This window comes from Phacochoerus africanus, chromosome 5 (genome assembly GCF_016906955.1).
Source record: "Phacochoerus africanus isolate WHEZ1 chromosome 5, ROS_Pafr_v1, whole genome shotgun sequence".
In the NCBI taxonomy this organism is placed as follows: domain Eukaryota; kingdom Metazoa; phylum Chordata; class Mammalia; order Artiodactyla; family Suidae; genus Phacochoerus; species Phacochoerus africanus.
The window spans coordinates 38,761,451-38,776,587 of NC_062548.1; the positions used below are offsets into that span (position 1 = coordinate 38,761,451).

General features: G+C 47.9%; 1 protein-coding gene across 2 annotated transcripts in view; it reads left to right on the forward strand.

Moving 5' to 3' along the window:
* The window catches only part of USP7 (ubiquitin specific peptidase 7), a 56,422-nt gene that overhangs the window by 29,490 nt on the left and 11,795 nt on the right, over positions 1–15,137 (forward strand). For both annotated transcript variants that reach the window (XM_047780528.1, XM_047780529.1), the window contains exons 3-12: positions 1,940–2,138; positions 3,840–3,978; positions 5,112–5,200; positions 7,181–7,289; positions 8,113–8,243; positions 9,017–9,071; positions 10,042–10,122; positions 10,222–10,312; positions 12,491–12,573; positions 14,326–14,435. In XM_047780528.1, coding sequence (XP_047636484.1) covers positions 1,940–2,138; positions 3,840–3,978; positions 5,112–5,200; positions 7,181–7,289; positions 8,113–8,243; positions 9,017–9,071; positions 10,042–10,122; positions 10,222–10,312; positions 12,491–12,573; positions 14,326–14,435 — 1,087 coding nt within the window. The remainder of the gene's footprint in view (positions 1–1,939; positions 2,139–3,839; positions 3,979–5,111; positions 5,201–7,180; positions 7,290–8,112; positions 8,244–9,016; positions 9,072–10,041; positions 10,123–10,221; positions 10,313–12,490; positions 12,574–14,325; positions 14,436–15,137) is intronic.

Genomic DNA, 15,137 nt, shown 5'->3' on the forward strand with positions numbered 1-15,137 from the left:
TGAACGGTAACTGAAAATCAGGTAGGTAGGTTAGAAAGGTGGGGCCTTGCGACCTGATGTCTTTGGGTTTGAGGAGTGTGTCCTGTGGTGACATCATTTGGCTGCTTTTAACCCTCTGGTCACTGTACAGCAGGCTGGTTTTATTGGTGTCTGCATTTGGCCACCTAGACTTTAGGGTGGCATTTTACAAACCAGAGGCAGAGCCACGGTGCTCGGTGTCCACAGAGCTTGGGTGCTGAGACCCCATGCTCACTTTGTTGTAAGACATAGCAGATGAGATAAGCCACTGAACCTCAGCAAGCCTCAGTTTCCTCATCTGTAAAGGGGGCAGGAACACCTCACGTGCCTGCCTTGCAGGGTTTAGACACTGCTCACATGTGAGTGTGTGGCTCCAAAAGCGTGGCCCAATTTCCTCAGCCCTTCTGGACCTCATTCTCTTGAACAGTTTTCTTGCCTTGTCCTTGGACTTTCAGCTGGAAGGGATCAGGATAATACTTGCTCCTTGAGGCTCAGATGCACAAGGCACCTGGGCAGCTGCTCTCCCTTTGAGGTCCCCTGCGAACCACTGGGCCATGTTACAGGCAGTGAAAAAGCTGGGGACCAAGAACCTTTAAAAGAAGGTAACAGCGCTGTTAGGCATCCTTTTCAAGGGCTTTAGTCTTTGGTAAAGAATACTGCCCTCTCATGAGGAATGATGGACATGTTTTCTTAAGAACAAATTGAGTCACAGCAGAGGCAGCTTCTGTGTGCGGAGAAGTCTGCACCCCAGTGGCCTGAGTGAAGCGTGGAGACAAGGAGTGGAGGGCAGGGTGTGCTCTCAGCCTGTTCCTCCGAACTGTGAGCGCCCGCCTGCTTCCTCAGCCCTGGAGTCTAGAATGTCAGAGCAGCACCTGCTTCTGGGCCAGAAAAGGCCTTCCTGTTGTTCTGGAGACCATGTGTGGCCCGGAGACCATGTGTGGCCCTTGGCCCCTACACCTGTGAACCGTCCCTCTGTAACGAGATAGGCACAGAAAGAGAAGGCACTTAGCAACTCCGTAGCAATCTGACCTTCCTGTGGCAGGTTCAGTGCCGGCTGCTAACAGGTTGGAGGGGCGGCCTTGGGAGAGCCGCTCCCTCACAGGGGGAGTTGGGAAAGTGTGCACACTGCAGGGTTTGTCAGAGCTAGTCCATGGCCCAGGTCACTTCAGATGAACAGTCACCAGCAGAAAAAGGTGGACTTTTGAGTGTGACTTGTAGTTGAATTCTTATCAATGCTTTGCTTTTTATTGAAGAAAACCTTGATTTCTTAAATTAGCCTTAGGTCCTGCTGAGTAGACGTAACAGTTCAGTTCTGTTCATGTCAAAAGGAAAACCAGTTTCTCCTTTAGAAAATCTAGCCTGGTATTTCACCAAAATGGTGAACTAATGAAGTTAACATTTATTTTTAGCTACTTTATTAGGAATCGTGTCTGTGAGTGGTGCTGCACTTCCCGGGAATGGCTGTCCCCAGCCCTTGGGAGTTCCTTGTGCCTGCAGATTCAGTGTCCCCTCCCTGGCTCTGCTCCACACTCAGCCCACGAGTCCCAATCCCTTTTCTTTTCCTCAAATCGTGTCCTTGAACAGATAGGATGGGAACAGTTTGCCTCCTGTCTCCCGTCTCTCCTCCACCTGCTGCGGGCTACTGGGGAACTAAGGCAGGAGAGGAGGGGTTCCTCTTCGGAACTCTGGGGGGAGGCAGGTGTGGGATGTTAGCGCTGAGTAGTGGATTGCAGTCACACAAACTCTAAGTCCTCCCACTGTTTGGATCGTTAGGAAACTGGAAATGCTGCTGTCCTTTTCCCTGAGAGCCAGGCTTCCGCCCTCGCGTTGCGGTTGTATAGGACGTTTATCCCGGTGTTGCTGCTTTCACTGTCGGCCGGTGATGCTCTGCCTTTGTGACTGACAACGCGTTTTCTTGCAGACACGAGTTGGCGCTCCGAGGCGACCTTTCAGTTCACTGTCGAGCGCTTCAGCAGACTGAGTGAGTCGGTCCTTAGCCCTCCGTGTTTTGTGCGAAATCTGCCATGGAAGATTATGGTGATGCCACGCTTTTATCCAGACAGACCACACCAAAAAAGCGTAGGATTCTTTCTCCAGTGCAATGCTGAATCTGATTCCACGTAAGACAGTTTCAATGATGCAATTACACACCCACAAATAGTTATTATACGTTATTGGAAGACAAACCTGACCTCCCTTTGAATTTTGGATGTCTTTTTGAATTTCCTTGCTGCCTCTACATAGCCATTTGGTTTTAAATTAAATAAATTTCTCTCTTTAAAACCTACCGGTAGGTATTATAGCCAGACTTCAACAGGTGTATATTTTTCTTGCAAATAAAAAACTAAACCTTGCATAGAATCTACCTGCCCATGGAACATGGAATCAGAGTGTTTGGACTAGCTGACTGCTGGATTACCAGTAACGGCCAGAGGGCAAAATTGTATGTAATTAAGAAGAATTCGTCTGTCAGGCCCTCCTCATTGTATGCTAGCCAGTTCCTCTTGGTTAAACAGAAAGTTCAAATTAAAATATTCTGTGAGGGTTTTACTGCTTGGGCCTCTCTGGCGTTAATTTTAGAAAGAAGTTTTTGTGTCATTTCTAAAAATGAGTTACACTATAAAATGTCTTAAAATTGAGTCTTGGTGGTCCCTCTGTTCAGATGAAACCAGGGATTAGAGCCTTCATGTTTCGTACATGTTGATTCGATCCCTAGAGTTTGACTCTTGCCCTTCATTAAAAACCAGGCTGTCACTGTTGAGCACAATTATCAGAAGCACAATTGACAGAGCTCCTTTGAAGGGGTCCCGGATCACTCTGCCCCCTTTTCTCATTACACATCGACAAATCCATGAGGAAGCTGCTTCCTTGGACCCCGTCCGTCTGCCAGAAGCTCCAGGGAACACAGCTCATTTCATTTTCCTCTTTACTTGACTGTCAGGAAGTGCCAGGCCAGTTTTACGGTACAGAGCTCCGTTCTCATCTGGTCTGAGGCGTACGTGGCCTGGATTTGGTTTAGTGTGGCACACGACTTTAGCCTGAACGGTCGTTTGGGAAAATAGCAAGCCATCCACATCCAGCACAAGCCCTTGCACTCGTTCCGATGACTCTGAAGTCATTTCCGAGTTCAGTCAAAAGCGTTCCTTTAGAGAGCGCCACCGAACGCGGTTGTGTAACATTTTAAACATTGCGCCCTTTTGTGGTCTGTCCCAAGTGACCGTATCTGCTATCACTCCTCTGCTGGTGGTGGTCCTGCTCAGAGTTCCCCAGGAGCCTCCAAGCTTCAGGGGACAGGAGTGACATTTCAAAGTGACACCTTTATTAGTAGAATGTAGAGCTTTAGGTCTTTTCATCTTTTTTAAAAAATAATAGCTTTATCGTCATTCTTTTCAAGTCATAACCGTGTTAGATACTAGAACTTGTTATCTGACCAGGAAGCTAAAGTTCAGATGTGTGTATTTTATAGATAGCAGTAAAAATCTTGAATTGAAACCTCTTAGAAATCAAAGAGACGTGAAACCATGAGTTAAAAATCACTGCTGAGGTTCCCTGGTGGCCTAGTGGATTAAGAATCTGGTATTGTCACTGCCGTGGCTCTGGTCAGGGCTGTGGCTCGGGTTCGATCCCTGGCCGGGGGAACTTCCCCATGCTGTGGGCGTGGCCACAGATCCCTACTGACTGCACAAGGGTGCCCCAGGCCCCCTTCACCTCTTTCTCCATTATTCCCTCGGGAAAAATGGGGTTTCTTGTGCTGTGTTTTGAAAGATGTGCCAGCGTCAGGCTGATGTGTTCCTGAGGCTTAGCCGGTTGTCCCTGAACAGGTCGTGGTCCTGTCATGCACAGGCCGTGCTGAAGATCATCAACTACAGGGATGACGAGAAGTCCTTCAGCCGCCGCATCAGCCACTTGTTCTTCCATAAAGAGAACGACTGGGGCTTCTCCAATTTCATGGCCTGGAGTGTGAGTAGCAGTGTCTTCAGACTGAATAAGCAGAGCATGTTCCCTTGTCCCCCGATTTTTTTATTCTTGAAGTCCATCTATTCATTTTAGAATCACAGTTTTGCTCTGTAAGTTGGGTGGGTAACTGTGAAAATGTGTTTTCTTTGGTTTCCTAGCTCAGATGTTTAGCAGCCAGCAGGACTCTGTTTTTGTTCTAACTTGTAAGGTATTTTATAGCTTTCCCAATAGACCAGATTGCCTGGTTTTTGCTCTCTAGGGCCACATTTGTGACATGTGGAGGTTCCCAGGCTGGGGTCGACAGAGCTGCAGCTGCCGGCCTACACCACAGCTCATGGCAATGCCAGATCCTTAACCCACTGAGTGAGGCCAGGGATCAAACCCACATCCTCATAGATACTAGTTAAGTTCATTACCGCTGAGCCATGAGGGGAACTCCCAGCTAGATTGCCTTTTTTTTTCTTTTTCTTTTTCCTTTTCTAGGGCCACACCTGCGGCATATGGAGGTTCCCAGGCTAGGGGTCTAATTGGAGCTGTAGCCGCCGGCCTACACCAGAGCCACAGCAACTCGGAATCCAAGCCATGTCTGCAACCTACACCACAGCTCACAGCAACATCGGATCCTTAACCCACTGAGCGATGCCAGGGATCAAACCCACAGCCTCATGGTTCCTAGTCGGATTCGCTAACCACTGAGCCACGATGGGAACTCCCCTAGATTCCTTTAAAAGAAATAACGCTGAGGCAGGCATAGTGTGTGGCAATTTGCTGTAACCAGTGGATTCTCGGGTCAGTGAGTTGGGGCTGTGTTTGCAGAGGCGGAAGCCAGTAGGATGTTTCAGGCACAGCTTCTAGTGTGGAAAACCTCCCCAGAGACACCGGAGGAGCGGACACCAGCACCTCGGGTCCAGGTGGCATGAACCCCCAACCCCTCCCAGTCCTTCCAGGAGGCATCCTAGCTTTGGCTGTTTTTAGTCAGAAAACATTGTTAAAAAGGAGTCAAAACACTGCAAAACTAGAAGCACAAGTAGCATTTTAATCTATTGAATACAGGGCAGTAGGGTAATTAATTCTTTGTGATGAAGTGAACACTCAAATTCTTATGCATGTTGGATATTCTTAATTGTTTTTTATAGGAAGTGACTGATCCTGAGAAAGGATTTATAGATGATGACAAAGTTACTTTCGAAGTCTTTGTACAGGCGGATGCCCCCCATGGAGTTGCGTAAGTTTCCTTTACTTGGGCGCAAATAAGAAATGTCCTGAGCCATAGTGAAGGGAGCAGAGGTGCTTCTCTGCTCTCACCCCTTGGCACATGGACGTGTGTGCCAGCTTGGTGTTCATGCCTTTGTGCAGCAGGTTTTTTGCGCAGTTACTGTTTGCGGGGCTCCAGGAGGGTCATGATGAGCAAGGTAGCCCCGGCTTTCTGTCCTCAAAGAACTTGGAGACTTAGTCCGGCAGAGGCGTTAACTATGGTACCTAAGTCACCTCAGCCACAGGTGCTCTTGTTACCTTGGGTGGCTGGGGGAGTGCCACCGGTGTGCCAGGAGGAGCGGAGAGGCTGCGAGGCCAGAGGAGCTGGAGGGGCGTACGTCCCTGGGTCCAAGAGAGCCGTTCGCAAGAGAGTGTTTTTGGCCCTGAAGAACGAGTAGTGTTGGGTCGCTTGTGGCTTGGAGGGCGAGGAACGGGGGTGGGCGGAGGGAGGCTTGGGCTGGGCAGGGTGTCCGGTGCCCTGGCGGAGGCACCAGGAGGTCTGGGAAGGAGTGAAGCGTCATCTCCCGCCGCGGGGCGCCCCCCTCCGGCCGGAGAGCGCGCTCGATGGGGGCGGCGGCGGGCCGTCGAGAAGGGCGTCTTTCAGTCCAGCGCTTGGCGAAGGTGGCCTGCATGTGGCACTGGGAACTTTCAAAATAAAATTTATTCGTTTTTGTATTAATTGGGCCGGTAGCAGAGGAGGAACCTTTTGGAAATATATACTTGAATTTGCATATCAGGGCTAAAACCATGGTATTTCTAATTAAATTTTTTGGAGGATTTTTCTCCCCTTTATTTTTTTTAATTTTTTTTTTTTGTCTTTTTTCTTGTTGTTGTTATTTCTTGGGCCGCTCCTGCGGCATATGGAGGTTCCCAGGCTAGGGGTTGAATCGGAGCTGTAGCCACCGGCCTACGCCAGAGCCACAGCAACGCAGGATCCGAGCCGCGTCTGCGACCTACACCACAGCTCACGGCAACGCCGGATCCTTAACCCACTGAGCAAGGGCAGGGACCGAACCCGCAACCTCATGGTTCCTAGTCGGATTCGTTAACCACTGCGCCACGACGGGAACTCCTCCCCTTTATTTTTAAAACGTTCCCTTAGGCTTATGGTATGTCTCCTGACTGAAAAAAAAGTAGATTGGGTTTTTCAGACTTAACCACTTAGATCATACCTTGGTTCAGTCTCACTTGTGACAAGGTATTCAGAATTTGATTACGGTTTTTGAAATAGCGACCTGTAATTTAAGATTCTTGCATTTGGAGGCCAGTTTTTATCATGCATACACATGCATTTTAACCAGGGCCATTTGGTAACCTTGAGCCTGTTTGCAAGGCCGTGGACAAACCCCTGGATCAGAGTCCCGCTGACCCTGAGGCAGTAATACCTCCTAACGCTGGTCACATGTTCACGTCGTATACAGAGGGACATGGCGCGGGCTGGGGAGGCTTTTCTGCTGTCCGGTCGCATCTCCCTAGGTTCCTGTTACTGCAGAGGGTGAGGGTTACAGACTGAGAACACCTACCTCTCTCCTAACCAACCAACAGTATAAAGACTTAGGAGAATAGCTGTAGGAGTTGAGAGGTCTCAACTTGCCAGTACGCATGCCCGTGTCCCTGTCTTGTGCTACCTACACACGTGATGTCACGTGTGTGTGGCAGAAGCGTACTGGGACTCTGCGAGAAGCATGTGTGAGTCCTGCTCTTGGTCCCTGACAGCCGTGCTGCAGTCAGCAGGCTGTGCCGAGGTGAGTTTGCACTGGTTCATGTACTCGAGTGGACAGAACAGGTGACCGAGTGATAAGAGCTGCTGGCCTGGCGACAAAGTTATTCCCGTGTCAGGATGGTGGGAAGGAGGTGGCGGCAGAGCAGCCCAAGGCCGGCCCCCAGTCACATTGCAGAAGCAAGGAGGTGTCCTGTGCAGTTTTCCCTCAACCTCAAACTGATCTTGTAGGTGGGATTCAAAGAAGCACACGGGCTATGTCGGTTTAAAGAATCAGGGAGCGACTTGTTACATGAACAGCCTGCTGCAGACTTTATTTTTCACAAACCAACTACGAAAGGTAAATGGATGGTATTTCTCTCCCTCAACCTTCCACCCACCCCTCTCTCTTCGAGTACTAAGGGGCAGGCAAAGCCCCCTCCTCGCCGGACTCTCCTCCCAGTACACAGGGCTATCTCCACGGAGGGCTCTGCTTTATGCTTTGTGTAGTTTTGTTCCTCGGTGTGTGGACACTTAGTGAAACTTTATTCGGTTGAAAGTAATCAATAGAGCTTTTTTTAAATACAGAAGTCATTAGCAGCAATATTTGAAAAGTTTATCAAATTGATTTGTTGAAAAAAACTACTAGCTGGGAAGTGTGGTTTTTCAGTTACTATAGATGTGTTCTTTAATCAGACTAGAGCTTGAATCTCGAGGAGGGTTGTCTGTACGGCAGGGCTGTCATCGGGCAGTGCAACCGTGCAGCCAGCACACGCTCCTGGTGCATGCGGCGGGGGAACCACAGCACTGGCTTTTCCTCTGCGCTATTCCAGGGAGCGGTAACCGCCCCAATAACATTATATCACAGGGATAGCAGAGCGTGGGTCACATCAGTAGCACTTAAGTTGCATCACCTCCTGTTCACGAGTCACATTCACTTAGAAAATACTGCTCTAGGAAGTATGAGATAGAAGTGGTTCTCATTGGATGCTGAGCTCTAAGTTATTTATTTTGACTTTCCTGTAACTACCAGATTGTCTCTAAAGACTCCTGATTGTTTAAACAACCTTCTGACCCTTTTGGGGGATAGTTAAAAGCCTTACCCAGCAACCTTAGTCATTGTGGTGTTGGAAATGATACTTTCACATAAAATTCCATTTTTATGTCTGAATCAATTCTTCTAGGCTGTGTACATGATGCCAACAGAGGGCGACGATTCTTCCAAAAGCGTCCCTTTAGCATTACAAAGAGTCTTCTACGAATTACAGCACAGCGATAAGCCCGTAGGAACAAAGAAGCTGACCAAGTCTTTTGGGTACGTGTTGGGAGACCCTTGCCTTCTGCTGCCTGAAGGACGAGTTCGTGGACGGGGAGAGCTGAGAGCAGAGCACGGGCACTTAATTATCAGTGTACTCTTGGACCTCCTTGGCAATGGAAGCTTTTGGAATTTTGCTTGAGAAAGAATTCACCACTTAAGTTTTCCTGTCGAGAACAGGATGCATACCGTTGCCAAACTTCTGTACATTTGTGTGCAAACTCGACCTCCTCCTCTTGCAGTGAGATGTTCGGGAAAGATGGGAGTTCCTGTTGTGGTTCAGCAGGTTACAAACCCAGCTAGTATCCACGAGGATTCGGGTTTGATCCCTGACCTCCCAGTGGGTTAAGGATCCAGCCTGGCTATGAGCTGTGGTGTAGGCCAGCAGCCGCAGCTCTGATTCATCCCCTAGCCTGGGAACTTTCATATGTTGCAGGTGTGGCCCTAAAAAGCAAAAAATTTGTGAAGGGTCCTGATAAAATTTGATTTGTGTTTGAATTCTAAACCCCCCCCCCAAATACTCTTCTCAAAAAATGACTTTAAGGAGGAGATGCTGCTGTGCTCGGCGGTATCAGTTCAGCTACAGCGTAGGTCGCAGCTGCGGTTCATACTCATCCCCGGCCTGGGAGTCCACATGCTACCGGTGTGGCCCCCAAAATAAATAAATAAATGTTTTTCCATAATGACTGATTATATGGTTTCATTTTTTATTCCCAGTTTGTTAATTTACTCTTCATGGAAGTTTAAAGATGAATTTGTTTTGTCTTTCCAAGGTGGGAAACTTTAGATAGCTTCATGCAACATGACGTTCAGGAGCTGTGTCGAGTGGTGAGTTTTCTGCTGTAATTGTGCACTGCGTACATTTCATATCTTGAAGCACGGTCAGAAGTTGTTACCAAGTCAAACCTCAGGCCTACTTCACATCACTATAATTCAAATTGTGCCCATCTTTCTTCAGGACTGGAAGTAGGCTAGAAAGAAAAGGCAGCGTGTATCTAGTTTAAAAGCCAGAAAGGCTGTTACTTGACAGGGGAGTATGACGGGAGTAGTCATAGGTAGTATACTTTGGATTTGTGAAGTTGGTATAATCTACCAGTTACTCACCCAAAGAAACAACAGGCTGATTGGCTTAAGTAGCTGTCCTGGTTCTCCCGCTTCACTTTGGAATGGTGACTTCTCATCGTACTCTGTAGCATCCAGACCCCCTCCTTTGCCCAGAAGTTCTGACTGAGGCAGACCTCTGTGTGGGTGGTCCATCCCCCAGACCACTGGCCAATTCCCATCCTTCCAGTTGTGATGAAAACACACACACACACACACACACAACATGAAATGGCTATTCAAGGTGATTGGCTGGGCAAGGTGTGTTTTCTTTTTTGCAGCACTAGCTGGATTGAATCCAGTTCATTAAATATCCATGGACAAACCAGTCAATCCTGTTGACAGGCTCAACCTCATTAATCTCTTGGTGTGGACCAATACGAGTTAAGTTTAGTGCTCAATTTACATGCTTTTCCACAGAGGTAAAATGAATATAAAAAATGCTTCTAAAGGCACTACAGATTACTAATTCATTCCAAAGGCTGTTATAGAGGGTTAATTTCAACTGTTGCATGTAGATATTTTTGTAAATATCCAACCAAGGAAGAAGATTTTGTATGTTTTTGATAATTGCATGCTAAAGGTCTTAATATTTATAGCCTAGAATTTCTTTTGACCATTGAAATTTCCCAGTTGCATTTCAAATTACTGTATGTTAAGTGTAACATTTTCTGAAAGCGGAAACTTTCTCTTCCAGTTGCTTGATAATGTGGAAAATAAGATGAAAGGCACGTGTGTAGAAGGCACCATACCTAAATTATTCAGAGGCAAGATGGTGGTATGTGTTTACCAGTTTTAAAGAATGATTTGAAAGGTTCTTAAAACGCCATCATTTTGACCGTCGGTGTTTAAGCCATCTTACTTTGCTTATCTGCAGTCATATATCCAGTGTAAAGAGGTCGACTACCGATCGGATAGAAGAGAAGATTATTACGACATCCAGCTAAGTATAAAAGGAAAGAAAAATAGTAAGTTCTGTGTATAATAGTACGACTTTTTCATGACTGGTTTTCGTGTAATGCTTCCTTTGCAGTCGTGGTGGTTATTGAACAGTAGCGTGGAGAAAATTGCCCAGATGACAAATGTACCACCTGAACCCAGGATTGTGATCCCACTCGGGCCAAGGGACAGAACATTTGTAGGCACAGATGTTGGCCCCTTCCCGCCCACTGCCTCCCCCTCCTCACAGAAAACCCCTGCTGGGCTTCAGCCTGTCCTCGGTTATTTTTGTTGGTTTTCACTGTCTCATGTAGTCTCTCTCTCATTCTCATTGTCTGTTTTCAGCATTGTATCTGTGCAGTTTATCCTTGTTCCGAGCAGCCGTGATCTGACTGACCATTTTCCTTGCTTTGTAGTATTCCACCTTAGGAATACAACACAAGGTTTTGGAAACCATTCTTTCTTGATGGATATTTTGGATGTGAGGCGGGTGGACACAAGGCTCGCTGCCGGCTTGTAGGGCCCGCATACATGCCGACTTGGTAGGCACAGCAGTCTATCCGTTGTCCCATATCTGTTTTGGTGGGTATGGTGCTCTCCTGGGTTTAATTTGCATTTCCCTGGAGATCAGGGAGGTTTCACCTTTTGAAATAAATGCTGTTGGCCATTTGGACATCTTGCTGAACATGTGGAATGGAGTTCATAATCACGTGATGTCCTAGCCTGGTGATCTCTGGATCTTTCTCTCTTGGTTCACTTTTCATCATGGTCTGTAAGTTCCAACTTGTTTGTGTGCCTGGTCATCTTTTATTGGATGCCATCTGTTGTGACTTTTATCTTATTGGATGTTGGATATTCTTAATCTTGGTTCTGGGACACATTTCACTTATTTGGAGATAGTTCTTCTGGGACCTGTTTGTAAGCTTGATCATGTGCGAGACAGTGGGGCTTAGTTGTCCCCACAACTGGGGCGGCACTTTGCTGGGTTTTCTGAGGGTCTCATGTGTTAGGAGGCTTTTCCACTGAGCCTGGAGGAAACAGGCTGTTCCCAGGCCGGCGTCAACTCTGGGGGCCATCCCTAATCCCTTTAGTGTAACTGCCTCACTCCCTCACTGGTCAGGCCCCAGGAGAACCTCACCAGGGTGCTGTGCTGGGCCCTCTGTCTGGCAGATGCTCTAAAATTCCCCCAGTCTCCCAGGGAGGCTCTGTGGCCTCTTGGGTTTTCTCTTTGCTGCATTGCAGCCTGGTAGCTCCAGGCAGTAGGCTCGGTTTCCAAACTTGCCTGCTGTCCAGGGAGTTGAGAGTGGCCCCACGCCCATAGGGGTGGTTCTCCACAGGCTCTTCCCCCGTATGGGGCTCACCTTTTTCACCCTTTCGGTGTAGCCGTTTGTTTAGCAGAATTTCATAGTTAGAGTGAAATCCAGTGTATCAGTCTTTTGTGTCTAAGAACACCTGCATGAAGTCCTAAGCTGATTCTCTTATCGGGTACAGTTTTATCTTTGCTATTTATCTACAATCCATCCAGGAAGTTTCTTTTTGCACAGGGTCAAGGTGGACCAGAGGTGCCTGCTGCAGGATCTGTGTAGACCTGTTTCTAGACTTTCTTCGGGTCTGCTGGCTGTGTCATCCTTGGATAAATTCTACATTCTTCCTTTTCAGCTTTATTGTGGTTTAACTGACAAAATTGAAGTACTTGACATTTTCTTCATGATTATTTGATAGCCCCCCCACACACACACAGTGAAAGGATTACCCCAATCTGTTGTCTCACTGCTTTTTTAATTAATTTTAGTTTTTTGGCCTGAGAACATTGGAGCCGTGCCCTCTTCAGGGAGGTCGGTCGTACACTGCAGTGTTAGCAACCACGCCCCCAACGCGTATATTAGAGTCTCCCTTCTTACTCATCAGAAAGCTCCTGCCCCCTTTCCTCCCCCCCAGCCCCCACATGCTCTCTGCACTGACTTCAGAATGAGTGTTTTGGTTAAAATTTGTACTTCCATGTGTTTTAATAACTGTATCACTTGTAACACCCTTATGAAACCATATCAGTGGCCTTAAGAGTTGACACCTTTTGGGGATCAGTGAAGTTGCAGAGCTGGGGAGCTGCCCCACTCATGGCTGCACTTACAGCTTCCTCCCTGGCTATGTTATAATCAAAGCTCTAGTGATAACTTTAGCTGACTTTTTTCTCTTTCTCTCTTTGAAAGTATTTGAATCATTTGTGGATTACGTGGCAGTAGAACAACTAGACGGCGACAATAAATACGATGCTGGGGAGCACGGCTTGCAGGTAACTTGGAAACTGGGTCCTATGTCCCTTTGTATGTTTCCTACTTTGTTTTTGGGTATTTTGTTTAACTGTGAACTAAAAATTGTATGTTTTTCTGTGCTGCTGGTACTTGGAACTCAGAAGGATTGTACTTCTCAGTATGGACAGTAGAAGCAGCTCTGGTTGTATCTAGTTGGCAGGTGGGGGTGGAGAAGGGGATGGTGATCGGAGGCAGACGCGTCACCTGACACCGAGAGGCCCCCGCCCCGGGTTTGAAAATATTTTTCCATTCTGTCCACGTTTCTGTCCTTTACTCACTGCTGTCCGCCCCTGAGTTTTCTTCAGTTTCTCCTCCTCGGAAATGATACTGCTCAGTCACTGGGACTCTCTCGCTTTGGCTGCTGGTGGTAGTTTGCCTCTTTTTTTTTTGCAATGGAGTTTCACTTCTCTGAGGATCCGAGGGTGAGGAGCACATTTTCTGTTATTTGTTCCGTGGGCACTCGGTGTCCCTGCTTGTTTTTCCCATGGCCCTGCAGGGCCTCTGGGCCTCCGGCAGAGCAGTAGGTGTTGTGAACAAGATGGTCCAGGACCAGCAGCATCCTCACATGTCCAGCCACCCAGGGTCTGTGTTGCAGCCTCTTGACCCATTGGCGTAACTGACTGATGATTTTTTTCAGACCATCCTATGTTTACAAAGCTTGCTAATTTATAATTTATGGTACTCATGAACCCATTTTGCAGCGGCTCACAAACTAGTTCTTCTGCTTGGTCAGGCCACTCAACACATGGGATTTGTAGATCAGTAAGTCAGTTTGCAAACATGCAACCAGGTGTGCTTAGGAAACTCAGGAATTGGCCTTATCCACACTGGTTATTTTGGGATCTGGGTGAACATTACGTATTTTAGAATCATCGTGTCTGTGGTGACTTAGAAACAGGATTTCTCCTTTTTTGTTTTTTCAAGTTGTATTAAAACCATGCCATTTCTTTGTGTGGCAGTAGGTTCCTGGGCTTTTGTTTTTCTTCCCAGGACTACCCTGTTCTCTTAAGCACACTAACGTGCAGCAGAGAACATTGCGACATAGGTGTGGCTTGTCGGCCCCAGTTCTAACCAGTTTACAGCGCAGACGGAAGGGCCGAAGTGGAGATAGATGCAGGCCATTGATGGATGGCTTGGGCGAAGGCCTGTGTCATGAGGGAAGAGCTGAGGGAGTGGCAAGGAGTAGGTCTGGTCCCTCCTCCTCATTGGGCCTTGTTGAGCAGTTTAGGGGTGTCCTCTGCCCAGGGGCCCTGATGGTGGTCAAAGGGCCTTGCTAACCCCAGGCTGGAGTTGTGTGCAGAAGTGGGAATGAACAGTAAGCACTGATGGGCTCCTCAGTCTGGGCCTCATCAGAGGCCAGGCCCTGACCCCTGACGGTTCTGCTTCTACGGGTCAGGTGCCCACGGGCACGCCTCCTCTCATACCTAGAATCGTCTGCTTTTCCAGTTGGTTTTCCTGGGTTTCTCTGTGATTTTCGTAGTGGTTACTGACTGACTGTATCAGTACAGCAGCAAGCGACTGAGCCTCAGTTCACTCCGCTGTTGCCCTGGTGCCGGACATGAGGCAGAGCATAAAGCGAAGCAAGAGGAAATTTCTCTCTCGTGTAGAACCTTTAAAGGCGCCCTGCACCGCCTCCTTGTGTGTTGCAGTCTTGCTGTGAAAGGCAGTTGCTTTCATTGCTTCAAGAAGTGAATAGAGGTGAACTAAACCTGCGTTTCTTTTTCACTGTTCAGGAAGCCGAGAAAGGTGTGAAATTCCTAACATTGCCACCAGTGTTACATCTACAGCTGATGAGATTTATGTATGACCCTCAGACGGACCAAAACATCAAGATCAACGATAGGTAATCTAGAGTGGGATGTGAAAGTTAAGATTTAACCAGCATCCTCATTTAGGGGGTTAGTCTCAGTGCTTTGTTGAGTCTTTTTATTTTCAGTCTCATCTCTGATTGATTGAGGTTTCCACACCCTCTGCCTAGATGTCCCACAACCAGCTGTACTTTTAACCTGATGATTTCAGGGGCTGCTTCCTCTGCAGAAAGCCCCGGCCTCTGTGCACGTGGCAGAAGGACCTCCCTGGGGAGGGGCGCTTTCTGCTCCACAGGCTTCTTCGCATTCCCCAGCAGTGGGATCTGATGTTTAAATAGAATTCTCCAGTATCTTGTAACCTCTCAGCTGGTGTAGATTTGGAGAACGTGCTAGAATGCTGATGGAGGTGTGTGTGCCCCCTGCTCCAGGTGCTTTCTAGATCCTTAAAGTACCAGACAGAAGACTGATGCAACACACACTTTATCTGGTTCTGGAGGCAGGACTTCTACCCTGATTGGCTGAGCAGTAACTTAGACTCCTTGGTCAGGGGGTACAGTCTGGCCATAACCAGCCTCAGCCTCCAGGGCGGGTATGACTTAGTCAGATGACCAGCCACCAGCCGGGCCTGCTCATCCGTTCTTGCCCTTGACTGTGGGTCTCTGAGAATCAGACCTCACTGACCAGTGGCCTGCAGACGAGGTCCAGCCTGCTGGTGTGCTCTGCTGGGTCCTTACCTT